This window comes from Lichenostomus cassidix, chromosome 8 (genome assembly GCF_008360975.1).
Source record: "Lichenostomus cassidix isolate B80296 chromosome 8, HeHo_3.0, whole genome shotgun sequence".
NCBI lineage: Eukaryota > Metazoa > Chordata > Aves > Passeriformes > Meliphagidae > Lichenostomus > Lichenostomus cassidix.
In genome coordinates this window covers 26,719,417-26,734,291 of record NC_139489.1, presented here as the reverse complement: position 1 = coordinate 26,734,291, position 14,875 = coordinate 26,719,417, and the positions used below count along the sequence as shown (strand labels likewise).

The following is a 14,875-nucleotide window of genomic DNA, read 5'->3' as shown; positions in this document are numbered from 1 at the left end:
GGAGCTAGGTCGCTCCAAGCCCGAGCATCCCGATGCCCACATCCCCGTGCCCACATCCCGATGCCCACATCCCGGTGCCCACATCCCGGTGCCCACATCCCGGTGCCCACATCCCGATGCCCACATCCCCATGCCCACATCCCGATGCCCACATCCCCATGCCCACATCCCAGTGCCCACATCCCGGTGCCCACATCCCGGTGCCCACATCCCGGTGCCCACATCCCGGTGCCCGTATCCCGATGCCCACATCCCCATACCCACATCCCGATGCCCACATCCCGGTGCCCAAATCCCGATGCCCACATCCCCATGCCCACATCCCGGTGCCCAAATCCCGATGCCCACATCCCCATGCCCACATCCCGGTGCCCAAATCCCGATGCCCACATCCCCATGCCCACATCCCGGTGCCCAAATCCCGATGCCCACATCCCGGTGCTCACATCCCGGTGCCCACATCCCCATACCCACATCCCCATACCCACATCCCGGTGCCCACATCCCGGTGCCCGTATCCCGGTGCCCACATCCCGGTGCCCGTATCCCGGTGCCCACATCCCGGTGCCCACATCCCGGTGCCCACATCCCCGTGCCCACATCCCGGTGCCCGTATCCCGGTGCCCGTATCCCGGTGCCCACATCCCGGTGCCCACATCCCCATACCCACATCCCTCTCACCCCGGAGCGGCTCTGGCCCCGCCGGGGGCGGGAGCGGCACCTCGCGCCACGCCCACCCCGCCCCGCCCGGCCAATGGGGAGGCGCGGGGCTGCCGGTGGCGCCTCGGATTGGCTGCGGCCGCTGCATATATTAGCGGCGCGGCGCGGCGGCCCCGCGGAGCGCGGCGGACCCGGCGGCGGCAGCGGCGCGGTCGCGACTGTCGTGACCCCGCGCGGGATGGTGGCGGCGCTGCCGGGGGCCGCCCGGCCATGGGGCGGCCGGGAGCCGGCGGCGGGGCAGCGCCCGGGGCCGCTGAGCCGCGGCGGATCGGAGAGGGACGGGACGGAGAGGCGGCCGGTGTCCCGCCGGCGCTGATTTGGAGCCCGGGGTGAGTCGGCGGCGTCGCGGAGAGGAGCTGGGAGACGGGGATGAGCCGGCGTGGGGATCCCGCCGGCGGTGGGATGGGGAAGCAGCGGTGCGGGGGGAGCCGCGGCTCCGCAACGGCGGAGATCCCGGGTATCAACGCCGGCTCGCTCGGTGACCTTGGTCAAGTTGTGTCCCCGCTCCGGTCTCGCTTCGCAGCCTCCCCGGCGAGGTCGGGTGTAGGGGAAGGACCGAGTCCTTCCCGGGCGGGAGCCATCCCGGCGAGGGGCCCGACAGGTGAGGGGGGCTGCGACCGGCCCGGTGGGACCGGGTGCTGGCGGGCCACGGGGATTGACGGGATGACCGGGATGCTGGGACCTGCCGCTGTGTGCACAGTGCGCTGCTCGGTGGGAGATGCCGGTGTGAGACACCCCGCGCCCGCAGGGACCGGGAAAGATGCCCCCGCAAATGCTAAAAGACACATTTCTCGGATGGGCACCGATCAATCAATAGCCTGTGGGGAACCTCCCGCTCCCCGCACCGCAGAGCCCCGCTCCACCACCCGGAGCATCGGGTCGAGCAGCGGGTGACCCGTCGGGAGATATTTGCTCTCCGCGGGCTCCTGCCCGGCACAGCACCAGCAGCTCCGGGAGCGGGGGAGCTCCCCGCTGCGAGGCTCCGTTCCCTTCCCTAAACACTCATCTTTTCGGTAAGAAACAAAACTCTGGGTCTTTAAGGCGCTGCAGAGCATCAGCTCTCGGCGCAGCGGTGCTCACCCTCCCGTCTCCCTCCCCAGGGGACCCGCGTGTCGCTGCCCTGGAGAGGCGGTGGGTCACACCCCAGGGTGTCCCCGCTGAGGTCCCGGGCCCGGTGAGCCTGGGCTCTGCGGGGCCGGGTGGTACCTGCCGGCAGATGTCAGTGTCCCCTCTCTGTCAGCAGCCAGGAGGGTCCCTGCCAGCCCCGGAGATGTTGCAAGGAGGCCCCTGCACTTTTTCCGAAGCGGAGCTGTCTCTGGTGGCCGTTCAGTGACAGTTTGGAGACCTGGGGAGCAGCAGGGTGCTGGGAAGGGGAGTGGCCCCGCTCTGACACCCCGGAGGAGGGCTCCCTCTCTCTGCCCAGCACCAGCCACCCACCACGTTATTTATCCTGTGCTGCTAACGTTGAGCTACACTCGTGCATCACTGCCCATCCGTGACACTTGTCACCCGTATGAAGGCAAGGGAGGGAGGGGAGGCAGTGTTCCTCGCCTCGCACTGCCCCCAGCTCCTGCATGAGGCTGGCACTGGGCTTGTAGGGTCTGTCAGGGGGAAGAAGCCATCCTGCCTGGGGAGAAAGCTGCAGGGGTACTCTCCTTCCCTGGCCCCTTGTGTGCAGGGCTGCTCTTTCCCCCCATCCCCTGATGTGCAGGGATGCTCTTCCCTGGTCCCAGAGATCCGTCTGCAGGGATTCTTTAGGCTGAGAGCTCAGCGCAAGGTGGGGAAGCCAGAGCTGCTGTTGCCGTCACTGTGCTGGGGGGGGATTTGTATTTTGCACATTGCTTTATTTAAGAGGCTTTTTTCTGTAGGTGTGAAAGTCTCGGGTGTGCAGAGCCAGAGGGCAGAACACATGGCACTGGTGCGACTTGCTGCACGCAGCTGCCTTCTCCCCTGACAGTGGCCCAGGCTTCAACTCATTTGATGTCTTATGCAAATCCTTGGCTCCCTGAGCCCTGGGATTTTCTGCTATTTTCCTTTACTCTCATCTTCTAGTGTCTTGCTCCTGAGGATGTGAAGAAAAGCTAATAAAAGCAACCCAAGTTCATTGAGTCTTAGAGGTTTTCTAACCGGTCTCATGAGCTGAGAGGAGGGCAGTGACTTAGAGTCCCTTGGCTGTAGGGACTGAACGGGCTACAGAGGGTGGTTTGCAGGAGCCCAGCGAGAATCTGTTCACAGCCTCCCTGGTGATCTTCAACACTGCAGCTCTGGCAGGACGGAAGGCTCCAAGGAGGCTGTCCCCACGCTCACCGCCTGGAGCCGTGTCTCCGAGGCTGGCTGCCAGGTGGCTGCCAGCACCCCGCCGTGCCCACTTTGCCAGCGATTACCGCGCTGCTGTCGCTCCGGCGGTGCCTCCTTCACTCTCTTAATTACCCCGGCAGATCAATGAGGCCCTGGCGTTTCCTCGGGAGTGTGCGGATGCGATGCAGCTCCTCGCAAACCACAAGCCAGCCAGAGTGGGGGGCAGAGGACACAGCGCAGGCAGGGAGAGGCAGGGCTGGCTGTAGGGGAGCTGGGGTCCCACGAAGCCCCGGGCAAGGCTGGTGGCTCCAGAGCAATGGCAGCATCCTGCAAAAATCGAGCCCTCGGGATTGTCTGTCCCGGGGTGTGCCAGCGGCAGAGGAAGAGGTGCCCTGGGCGCCTGCATGAATTCATAGATGTGGCTCGGCTGAGTCAATCCACTTCAGAAACTAAACTGCACTTAGCCTTTGCCCAGGCTCTTATAAGTGGCCTTAATTTGATAAAGCTTTTCCATGTTTAATAAGAAGGTGATGCAGTCACTAGGTTTGATGTTCATTCCCACTAAAAGGCATCCCTGGGGAGCTTCAGACCCCTCCCCATCACTCCTGCACAGAGGGACCTTTGCTCCCACTGTGCCCCAGGACCTGTGACTGGGCACATTCCACAGCTCTGTCACCAACTGGTATCATGTACCTGGCACAGGCAGTGGGCTTTGCTTTTGCTCTGGGCTTTGGCTCAGCGTGTACAGAGGTAGTTCCAGAGTCCATCTGGAATCTTCCCATGCTTCCCAATAGCACCTGGCAGACACCACTGCCCCTCTCCCCAGTGCATGCTTCCCAGTTTCTGTATCTTGAGATCTGCTCCTGCAGCATGAAAGGGCACGAATCAATGTAAATGTCCCTAACAATTAGCTAACGTCTTAATTATCGAACTCAGCCTGATTAGAGGTGGAGTGCGTGGCTCTGGAGATGCCATCAGCATGGAAGCAAGCAGGACCTCGACATAACTCCGATGTTATGCTATGTTGCTGCTGCCACTGACAGCTCTAAGGGCAGTACAGAGAGGCTTTTGCAGCTCACCTGAGCACACCCATCCCCACCTCACATCCCTCCTTCGGCCTCTTGAGCCATTTTGGGTGAAGACACCACTGCAGAAGTGACCCCACTGCAATCCCCAGGTGAGGAGTGCCTCTAGAAATTGCCACAAGCTCTTTTTAAGATGTAGCTCCTGACAAATGACAATGAGGGCCATGCATCCAGCCAGCATGGGAGGAACACCAGGGTGTTCTGCTGCAGGCAACAGGGACATTGTGGGCTGCAAGAAGCTCAGGAGGATTTAGCCATGAAGGAGATTGTGGTCCTAGGAAAATTTGCCAAGAATATTTGCTTTGGCACTCTTCTTCTGTTGCTTTGGGGTTTTTATAGAAGGGGGAAGAGGAGAAAAAAAAATTAACAAGCTGGAAGGTTTCCAACTTTTGTGATGCAAAACCTTAAATCAAAAGGAAGGGGGGAAAAAAGAGTTGTCAGATGCTTCTCATCAAATCTTCATTTTTTTGGATCAAGGAAAAGTGATTAGAAAGTTATTTCCAGCTCTAGTAGTAAGGTCAAGGGGGTTACTTGTTTCTAAAGAGCTTTACTCTCCCCAGCATCCCAGGAGGATGCTGGTGTGAGCATGTGTAGGTGCACCCCAAAAAGCATTTCCCCAGCCCCACAGCACAGCAGTACAGCCCTCTTCCCCCCAAAATCAGAGCCAGTTCCTCCCCAGCTGTATGGACTAAGGACTATACAGAGCTGTGGCAATATCTGCATATATTTATTTTATATAACTCCTGATCGATAGGAGGAAATAAATTATCCCAGCTCACGGTGGTGCAGGAAAGCTGCTCCGTGGGGATAAGCTGCTGCATAGCTCAGCACAGCCCCCACACAGGCTCTCCTTGCCCGTTCCTGCCTGACTTGGGGCTCCCAGTTCCTGTTGGCAAGGATGCTGGTGTGCGTCAGCACTCATCCCCAAGCCGAGCCTCCCTCAGAGGTGCTGGCACACATGGTGTAAATAAGAGGGAGGTGTAAATAAAAGCTCACTTAGCAAGGCTGGAAACTTTGCTTCATATCAGGAGGGAACCTTCACCGGTTTTGCACCAGTTTGCCCCAGCCAAGTGCTGGAAATAGCAAATCCTATTTTTATTGCTCTGTAGTAAAGCATGAAGTAGCCACAGGGAAGCATCCCCTGCTTAGCCTCAAATCTCAGAGCAAGAGATGCTTCCCCAGGGAAGGCATCAGAGCAAGCTGAAATGGTTTCTAGCTGGTTTAGGGACCACTGCCTAAGGGAAGAGGTGGCCCAAAGTGGGTCTGTCTGTAATATCCATCCCCATGATGGTGAGCCAGGTGTTTGCTGCCTTAGCTGTGGTGCTGTGGTGGGAGAGGGGGTTTGGAGGAGAAGGACAGCTTGGGGAGCCCCTCTTGGGGAAGGCACATAGAGGTGCCCCCCAGGGTGGTGACAGCAAGGGGCTGCTAGTGCTGGTGGGAAGCAGTTAATACCTAGGGTGGTTTGATGGAAAAGACAGTGCTCTGCCTGGGGTGTCCTCCCTATAAAAATCCCCTCTGTGCTTTGAATCAAAGCAAGGATACTTCCCACATCCTTCTGATTTACACCAGAAAAGCTTCAGGGAGGGTGGTCAGGTGACTGGTGCAAAACCACCCCTCCCAGTCTGTGGTGGTGTGAAGTGGTGATGGATGAGGCTAATGTCTCATGGCAGTTCTGGAAAAACATCCCCTTTAACCACTTAAAATCCCCTTTAACATTCCCTGTAAGACCCAGGTTGTTACAGACCTGTGTGGAGGGAGTGGGGAGAGGAAGCAACCCCTGCCCAGCCCCACGTCAGCTGGAGGTGGGTCAGGAGCCACTTAAATCCCATGGATGGTGACAGGGGACGAGGAGATCGGCTGTGCCAAGCCTGTTTGTGAGGCAACAGGCAAAGTCCCAGTGCACCAGATATTTAAACAAGGTGTTTTGCTGTCACAGCCATATTTAATGCTACAAGCAGTGTGTTTCCATGGGCAGGGTTTAGAAAGATGCTGTTCAAGGATGCTTTACCCTCGCCTTCTCAGCTGAGATCCAGAGTGCTGCTTTCCTCCCTGCTGTGTGGGAAAGGGATCAAATCACAGAGGGTTTTGCCCATGGTCAGTATCTAAACCATCCATGGGGTTTGCTGCCAGACCCTGGCTCCCACCATTCCCTCCTGGACACGGCAGCTGGTCCTGGGTGAGCACAGCAGCAGGACCTGGAGGTGTTTAATCTTGAGCTTTGATGGTCCCTTTGGTCCCCAGGCCACATCAATTTTTAATTGTACCGGCAGATATTCCTGCAGAGGGGAGCAAGGTGCAGGTCTGCTTCAGGCAGACTCTGCATCCCATCTGCCTGCTTCCCCTCGGCCCAGCTTTGGGTGCAGGCAGGGAAGCAGGCAGGGAGGATTACAGAGCAGCCCAAGTGCCTCAGCTGCCCACACGTGGCAGCACACGAGCAGCTCTGTGAGCTGCCAGCATCGGGTCCTGCCATGTTTTGGGGGTGACAGATGCCCCCTCCAACACTTGAGACACAGATTTAGGAAACCAGCCTGGCATTGCCTGTCCCCCACCCCAGCACAGGGGCTGATGGTTTGGGCCAGGATTTGGTCACACGGTGGCCATGGGGGACTCCACATGCCAGGAGCAGGAGGCAATGACTGGGCTCTTATGTGGCTGCCTGCCAGGCTGGGAGAAACCAGGGTGACATGAGAAAAAAGAGTATGGAGGAGCAGAAAAAGCCCTGCCTGCTGCTCCTGCCCACCCCACTGCCCGGGCATCCCAATCTGGTGATGCGAAAGTCTCAGCTTTTGTTTAAAATTCACAGGGCCCCAGCCTCGAGGACTGAGTGAGAAGCTGAGAAAGCGTAATCAAAGGGCACCCTTAAGAGTTTAAAAATAGAAGAGAGGAAGAAAAAAAAATTAAAACCCATATTATTACATGTTAAAGCATGATGATTCATCTGGCAAAGCCCTGTTTGGGAGAATGCAGGATTGGTGTGCACTCAGCAGGGACAAGCTATTGGGCTCCAGACCCTCACTGGCCACCTTCCTGGAATAAAAAACATCTTCCCTGGCAGCACTGCAGCAATGAGATACCTGTTTTGAGGCCAACAGTTCTTGCTGCCTCACAGCACACCTTGCTTTGCCCCAGGTTGGCCAGATCTTGCAGTTCCCCATCTCCCACCTTCACTGGCAAATTTAGGCTCTGGCCTTGTGGTCACTGCTCCCAGAAAAGCTCCATTTTTATTTTGCACTCAAAACACCACTTCCATCAGCCCAGCCAGCCTTGGCATGGACATCCATCTATCCATCCATCCATCCATCCATCCATCCATCCATCCACTCAGACACTAGCAGGACACAAAGAAAAGTCTAACATCAACCACATGTGGTTCAATCCATACCTGGAGAAGCTCATTCCCAGTTCCCCATGGTAATTATCTTTAGCCCCCCTGAAATGAGCTCCATGTGCTCATGACATGCATCCCCATAATGCAGAGGCAACCCACCATCCCCACCATATGGGCACCCCACAGCAGCATGCTGAGCTTGACAGGGTGATGTACGGCAGAGAAAAACATAAAGAAAAAGCCAGAAATTCCTCCAACAGCTATTAGCCAGGATTCCATTTAACTTCAGCAGCACCCCGCACCCCCAGCCCCATAAACTCTTATTTCCTGTGGCATGACCAGTACATGCCCGATGCCTGGCTCTTCCTGGAGCGCAGCTTTCCCTCTGCCATCATCCCAGCAAGCATTCCAAAGCTGGGGGTAGCTCCTGGTTTATACCCACGCCGCTGTCCTCACGGGGTTCCCTGTTTGGCGTTGCAGGGCGGGTCTGTCCCGGAGGATCGCCGCGGGGTGAGAGAATGAAGAAGCCGGCCGGGCAGCAGCAGGATGGGGCGGCAGGACCTCCCACGTGCTGAAGGGCCCCCGCCGATGCTCCCGTGGCCGCTGGCCCTGCTGGCCCTGAGCGCATGCTGCCGCTGGGGAGTGGCCGGCGGGGCGGGCAGCACGGTGCCCCAGGGCCATGCAGCCCCCGCCACCCCCTCCTCTTCCTCCTCATCCTCCTCTCCCTCTGTCCGAGCACCTCTCGACTGGCTCCTCACCGACCGCGGACCCTTCTACCGAGCTCAGGAGTATGTGGACTTCATGGAGCGCTACCGGCAGGGTTTCACCACTAGGTACAGGATCTACAGGTGAGAGGCTGTAGGCAGCTCGAGAGGGGGCTGTGGGGTGGGGGGCTGCGGGGGGCTCGGCAAAGTGGAGACAGACCCTCTCTAATCCACACGAGCAGACCCCCACGAGTGGGAGGAGGCTGTCCATCAGGACAGACAGCAGGCAGGTGGATGTGAGATGCTGCTTTTCCAGGGAATATAACAGCAGCCCCCCCAGGATGCTCATGGTGTGGCCAGGCTGGGTTCCAGGCAGGATTTGCCCTAAAATGGGAGGGATTTGGTGTACAGATTCGGATGGAATCAGCCCTTTTGGGAGGAGGCACAGAGCCCACTGGGCTGGGTGGGTCTCATGTGTACTCCAGTCCCTTTGGGCATCCTCCAGCTACTGATCTCCTGCCCCGAGGTGGAAACTGGGGGCAGCAGAAGGGGCAGTGTGCATGTAGTGTCCACCTTCCAGCCCCTTTGGATAAAGGCACTCTTTTGTCCTTTTGCCGTGCACAAAGACACCTCTGTGCCAAATTACTGAACTTGCCTAGACTGGCAGTCCTCTGGGGTTGGGAGAAAAGCCTGGAGTCCTGCTGGGGCTCGAGAAAAGCCACCCTGATGACCCCCTGGCATGTCCCCAGTGCCATCAGCCCATGGACTGCTGCAGTGGGGTGCTATATGCATGGGGCCAAGGCTTGAGAGGGTTTTCTTAAAAGCAGAGAACAAGGTTTGGCAGCAGTGGGGTCCACTCAGCACTGGTAAAGGGCCACACTGTGACAGCCTCTGTGGGAAACCCACTCCACAGCCTCCTGGACCTAATTGGAGCTGTCACCTCAGGCTAATGAGCCCTTTTCCCTTCCACTCCCCATCGGTGCTGAGCCCTGGGGGTTTCCAGCAGCAGAGCAAAGCCTGGCCACTGCCTCTTGGGAATGTGATGTGGGTGCTGGGATTGCAGCCTTGTTATGCAGCCCAGCACCCCCAGAGAGCTCCTCTCCTCTTCCCTGTGTGCTGATGCTGCCATGCTGAGGGACCTGCATCCTCCAGGGATGCTGCTGGTGACGGTGGTGGGACAGGAAGGAGCAGCCAGAGGGACAGCAGCTGGCTCACACCTCCCCAGAGGCAGAGAACCTGCTATCAGCCTACGGGGCTTGCTTTGCCTGTGGGATGGGAGGGGGGAAGTTGGCACCCCAGCCCTGAGGGAGTGTGTGTGCAACGGGAGAGGCAGCATCCACCCTGCCTCATCCCCAGCTCTGCTACTGGCCCCAGCATCCCATCTTCTGGGCCCAAAAATCATGATGGGAAGCAACCTGTCATTAGCCAAGCCCAGCACTTTGCACCCATCCACACACCCCTTCCTCCTCCCTCTCCCTCTTTTCCCATCCAGCCCTAGTTAAATTGTCTGAAAGCCACCACAAGGTTTTAATTAGAGAAAAATGCCAAAGATTAGGCTGAAATTTGCTGCTGGTTGTTTACGAGGCCATGGGGTTTTGGAGACAGTGACAGACTGGGGGGCTGCTCCCTGGGGCTGGGCAAGGCCGAGGGGGCACATTCACAGCATCTGGGGCTCTGAGGGGACCCACTACCAACCCTACATCCCAACACCTCCAGCTTCCCACAAAATGCTGCTGATACTTAAAATCATGATATTCCCAGATGCTGGTTTTTCACCTGTATCCATAGATGTGGGGCTGGAGGAGGGATGAGATCGACCCAGCCCAGTGGGTTAGAAAAGGGTCTAGCCCTGCCCTGGGCTGTGATTAATGCCTGCCGGAGGTGCTGGATTAATCAATATCAGGCATCTCCGCTGCTTGTAGCTCTTTATCACCGTCAATGGCTTAGGGAGGGACAGCACTTTTGTCCTGGCTGGATCCATAGCTGGCAAGCACGTCCAGCAGGTCTTTCACTTCCAATGGCGAGGTTGGGATGATTCTAACTGGAGTTTTCCACCTGTCCTGAGCTGAAATTCGGGGACAGAAGGAAGGAAAGCATGCATGCAGCATGGCAAGACTCCCTTCACACCCTCTCCCCATTGATGCTCTCCTCCCACAGAGAGTTTGCTCGTTGGAAGGTGAATAATTTGGCCTTGGAGAGGAAAGACTTCTTCAGCCTACCACTTCCCCTGGCCCCGGAATTCATCCGCAACATCCGGCTGCTGGGACGCCGGCCCAGCGCCCAGCAGATCACTGACAGCCTCATCAAAAAGTATGGGACACACTTCTTGCTGGCTGCCACGCTGGGAGGTGAGTGCTGGGGGACGCTCAGCCCTGCTCACCCCCCTTGCACAAGGATTGTGCAAAGGAGGGAGAGTGGGAAAAGAAGCACTGCAGGAGAAGTATGGCCAAGAAAGGGAATGCTGGGAACCCAGCAGCCTTCCGAAAGCATTGTGTGTTCCCCCAGGAGAGGAGTCCCTGACCATTTTTGTGGACAAGCGCAAGTTGAGCCGCAGGGCAGAGCCCGCCGTGGGGACTGGGAACAGCTCGGGGGTCTCGCTGGAGACTCTGCACCAGCTGGCAGCTTCCTACTTCATCGACCGGGAGAGCACCCTGCGCCGGCTGCACCACATCCAGATCGCCACGGCTGCCATCAAGGTAGCCGAGGGGGTGAGGGAGGGAGGGGACAGCGCCGGGACACAGCAGCCTGGGGCCTCACCGGTAGCCCCTCACAGCTGCCCAGACCTAAACAGCATCACCTAGAGAGGGGAGAGCAGGCAAAGTTAACACATTCCCATTATTTATAGGAAATTGGGCAGGCTAATAAAGGCACATTTTTCAGCGGGCTGCAGGCAGGGCTGCCGCCTGTCAACAAGCCAATTAGCAGATAATTAGTTCTCCTCTCTGACTATCACCCTGCTATGAGGAGTGGGGCATGGCCAGCCTGGTCAGGGGTTATCTGCAGTACTCAGCAGAGTTAGTGTGCCCCGTGTCCCTGATCACCCGCGTGTGTCCTCCTTAGGTGACAGAAACACGGACAGGGCCACTCGGCTGCAGCAACTACGACAACCTGGACTCCGTGAGCTCTGTCCTGGTGCAGAGCCCAGAGAACAAAGTGCAGCTCCAAGGTAGGACTGGGCTGGTGAGGATGTGGGGGCAGACAAGTGCTACCATGGGATGCTTGCGGGTGCACAGGGGGCTGCAGGGGAGGATGCTGGTATGAGATGCTGCTTCTAATTTCAGGGCTGGGGGGAGAAGGGATGAAAATAATGAAAGCTGGGCAGGATGAGGTTGTTGCTTGTCTGCCAAGAGGAGCCAAGATCGATGCAGAGCCCAGACAAGCGGCACCACAGCAAATTGATATGATAATCGTGCGAGGGTGGGAGCCCGGGGAGGGGGGAGGCTCGTGCCCTCCTTGCCCGGGCAATGTTTGAGGGGCTCCATGTGTGCCCTGACGCTCTCGGGGCTGCTCCCACTCGCAGGGCTGCAGACGGTGCTCCCCTCCTACCTGCGGGAGAAGTTCGTGGCAGCAGCCCTCAGCTACATCGCCTGTGGCTCTGCCGGGGAGCTGGTGTGCCGCCGGAGCGACTGCCGCTGCCAGTGCCAGCCCGCCTTCCCCCGCTGCAACTGCCCCGAGGCGGACATCCAGGCGCTCGAGAGCAGCCTGGCCCAGCTCGGGCGAGCCTGGGAGAGCCACCACGGCCAGTTTGAGGAGTCAGGTGAGGCTGGGAGATCCCACCAAGCATCTCCTTCCCCATGCAAGCAGCCCAGGCTGGGTGTTGGGTCTCCTTCTTACCAGGAAGACCTCGGAGCTTGGGTGGAGGGAGACTGCTTTCAACCCCACCTTCACTGCTTGCTCTCTTGGATCCACTGACACCACCTCCTTCTCCCCATAGAGGAGTTTCAGGCCCTGGTGAAGAGACTCCCCACAGACCGTTTCCTGAACAGGACAGCCATCTCCCACTTCTGGGCCATGGATCTGGATGTCCAGCATCGCTACCAACAGCTGGGCACCAGCCTGAAGCTGCTCTCCAGGAAAACCTACCGACTCATCCGGCGGCTCTTCAACCTCAGCAAACGCTGCCAGCGGCAACCTCGCTTCAAGCTGCCGAAGGAGAGGTAGGGTGCCACGGTATCCCTTGCTGGGGATGCTGCCCTGTGCCCCAAGGGGGCTCAGACCCAGGGCCTCCCTCCCTGTGGCTGGGAATGGAGAAGCTCCCACCTAGGAGGGATACCTGGGGTTGAGCAGGCAGCACAAGTGGCTGTGGAATGTGGGCCTGAGAGATCAGGTCCGAACCTGAAGGTGAAAAACAGGGCTCGGTTCATGGGGGGGGCACCAGCAGAGCAGAAAACAAACACAAGGTGGGCAGCTCTTCATCCCTAGGGAGAGTCAGTCACGTCCCAAAAGATGCCATCTAAGCCTCTCTCCTCCCGTGCCTCCTCTGCACCAGGTCCCTCCCTTACTGGTGGAGCCGTGCACAGTCGCTCCTGTACTGCAGCGAGACCGCCGTGCCTGGGACCTTCCTGGAAGAAAGCCACAGCTGCACTTGTCCCTCCGAGCAGCCCTCCTGCCAGGGGTCCATACCGTGTGCCTTGGGCGAGGGGCCAGCCTGCGCCAGCTGCGCCGAGGACAACAGCACCCGCTGCGGCATCTGCAACCATGGCTACGTGCTCACCCAGGGCTTCTGCCGGCCCGAGGTGGCCGACTCGCTGGAGCACTACCTGGGGCTGGAGACGGACCTGCAGGACTTGGAGCTCAAGTACCTCCTGCAGAAACGGGACAGCCGCATCGAGGTGCACTCCATCTTCATCAGCAACGACATGCGCCTGGGGAGCTGGTTTGACCCCTCCTGGAGGAAGCGCATGCTCTTGACCCTGAAGAGCAACAAGTACAAGCCCGGGCTGGTTCACGTCATGTTGGCCCTCTCCCTGCAGATCTGCCTCACCAAGAACAGCACCCTGGAGCCTGTCATGGCCATCTATGTCAACCCCTTTGGGGGAAGCCACTCGGAGAGCTGGTTCATGCCCGTCAATGAGGGCAGCTTCCCAGACTGGGAAAGGACTACCGTAGATGCCTCTGCCCAGTGCCAAAACTGGACAATCACCTTGGGCAACAAGTGGAAGACCTTCTTTGAAACTGTTCATGTCTACTTGAGGAGCCGCATCAAGTCTCTGGATGACAGCTCCAATGAGACAATCTACTATGAACCCTTGGAGATGTCAGATCCCTCCAAGAACCTGGGGTACATGAAAATCAACAGCTTGCAAGTCTTCGGCTACAGCCTGCCCTTTGAGCCGGATGCTATCCGTGACCTGATCCTCCAGCTGGACTATCCCTACACCCAGGGCTCCCAGGACTCAGCCATGCTCCAGCTGCTGGAGATCAGGGACCGGGTGAACAGGCTGTCACCCCCTGGCAAAATCCGCCTTGATCTCTTCACTTGCTTGCTCCGGCACCGGCTCAAGCTGGCCAACAACGAGGTGGCGAGGATCCAGTCCTCTCTGAGAGCCTTCAACGCCAAGCTGCCCAACGCGCTGGAGCAAGAGACGGGCAAGCTGTGCAGCTAACGGCCGGGAGCGCTCAGAGCTCAGCACCAGGGGGCTGGGAGGAAGGACTTCCTGGGGAACAGAGGGAAATAACCACCCTAAAAATTTAAATCAAGGCCTTACCTTAGTGCCAACTGCGTGCTTCCATGGTACACCCAGCGACTGGCCAAAGAGACACGGGGCTTGAGTGGATGGAGGATGCCAGCGGGACTGAGGAGAAGGGATGGCTGATGCAGTGCAGACTGGCTCCGAGTGTGGGGACGATGCTACTGTGGCCACCACGGAGGTGGCTGGGGAGGTGTGCTGATGGTCCAGGGGGATGTGGCTTGGCCAGAGGCAGCTGCTGGTCCTGCAAGAGCAGATGCCCAACCCACCGTGAGGATCCCCCAGTGGTGACCTCCTCACCACCCCAACTTTTGTAGTCTTTTTAAGAGGTTTCTACTGGCACCTTTGCCTTTGCATCCCACATGATCCATCCTGCACACAGTGCTGCTGGGGATCCAGAGCACAGGCCCCCAAGACCTGGCAGATATCCCCTGGGGCCTCTCCACAAGCACCTTGTGTCTGCTGTGGTGCTGAGGCATCATCACCCCTTGCCTGGGAAGGACCTAGCACCTGTGCTGGGGACGCTGCCATCACAGACACTGGCGGAGACCTCTGGGCCATAATTCCCTACAAAACAAGAAACAACAACAACAAAAAACCTAATGCAAAAGAAAAAAAAAGAAAAAAAGTTTTATTTATGTATTTATTTATTTGGTTTGTTTGGGATGGGTTTTTTTAAGCCTATTTATTTGGGGAGTGTCATTTCTTGTCAGTGGCTCCAGCCAAGAGACATCTTAGTAAAATGTATCTGTTTAATATATTTTTTAAAAAATGCCTTTTTTGAGCAAAAGAGCAACCAAAACCAACTGAGATTAAAAAAAAAAAAGAAAAAAAAAAAAGAAAGAAAAGAACAGAACAGTTACTGTCATCCCTAGCCCTGGCTTTTCCTGTGCTGTGTGCTTCCCCTCCCTCCCTTCTTCCCACTGCTGCTGCTGCTGCTGCTGCCGTGCTTGGTGCCTGAGTGGAATATCAAGCAGTGAAGCTGCCCAGCTGTCAGATGGGAATGCTGGGTACCCAGACAAGCAGAGCTCACCGCTCCGGTGGCTGCCC

At 57.8% G+C, this 14,875-nt stretch overlaps 1 protein-coding gene across 2 annotated transcripts; it reads left to right on the top strand.

Annotated features, from left to right (window-relative positions):
• Window positions 1–875: 875 nt before the first annotated feature.
• Window positions 876–14,585, top strand: BRINP2 (BMP/retinoic acid inducible neural specific 2). 2 transcript variants are annotated; one of them, XM_085068634.1, is made up of 8 exons: window positions 876–1,049; window positions 7,912–8,279; window positions 10,293–10,483; window positions 10,641–10,831; window positions 11,196–11,301; window positions 11,656–11,892; window positions 12,070–12,292; window positions 12,625–14,585. In XM_085068634.1, the coding sequence occupies exons 2-8, from the start codon at window positions 7,978–7,980 to the stop codon at window positions 13,739–13,741; spliced, it is 2,367 nt and encodes a 788-aa protein (XP_084924760.1). In that variant the 5' UTR covers window positions 876–1,049; window positions 7,912–7,977; the 3' UTR covers window positions 13,742–14,585. The 2 variants fall into 2 exon arrangements, with proteins under 2 accessions (XP_084924760.1, XP_084924761.1); XM_085068635.1 differs by lacking the exon at window positions 876–1,049 and having other exon boundaries at window positions 7,388–8,279.
• The last annotated feature ends 290 nt before the right edge of the window (window positions 14,586–14,875 follow it).

Coding starts and splice junctions, on each gene's coding strand:
- BRINP2 (XM_085068634.1), top strand. CDS start 7,978: ATGGGGCGGCAGGACCTCCCACGTGCTGAAGGGCCCCCGCCGATGCTC. Junction 11,893..12,069: donor CGGCCAGTTTGAGGAGTCAG/GTGAGGCTGGGA, acceptor TTCTCCCCATAG/AGGAGTTTCAGGCCCTGGTG. Junction 12,293..12,624: donor TTCAAGCTGCCGAAGGAGAG/GTAGGGTGCCAC, acceptor CCTCTGCACCAG/GTCCCTCCCTTACTGGTGGA.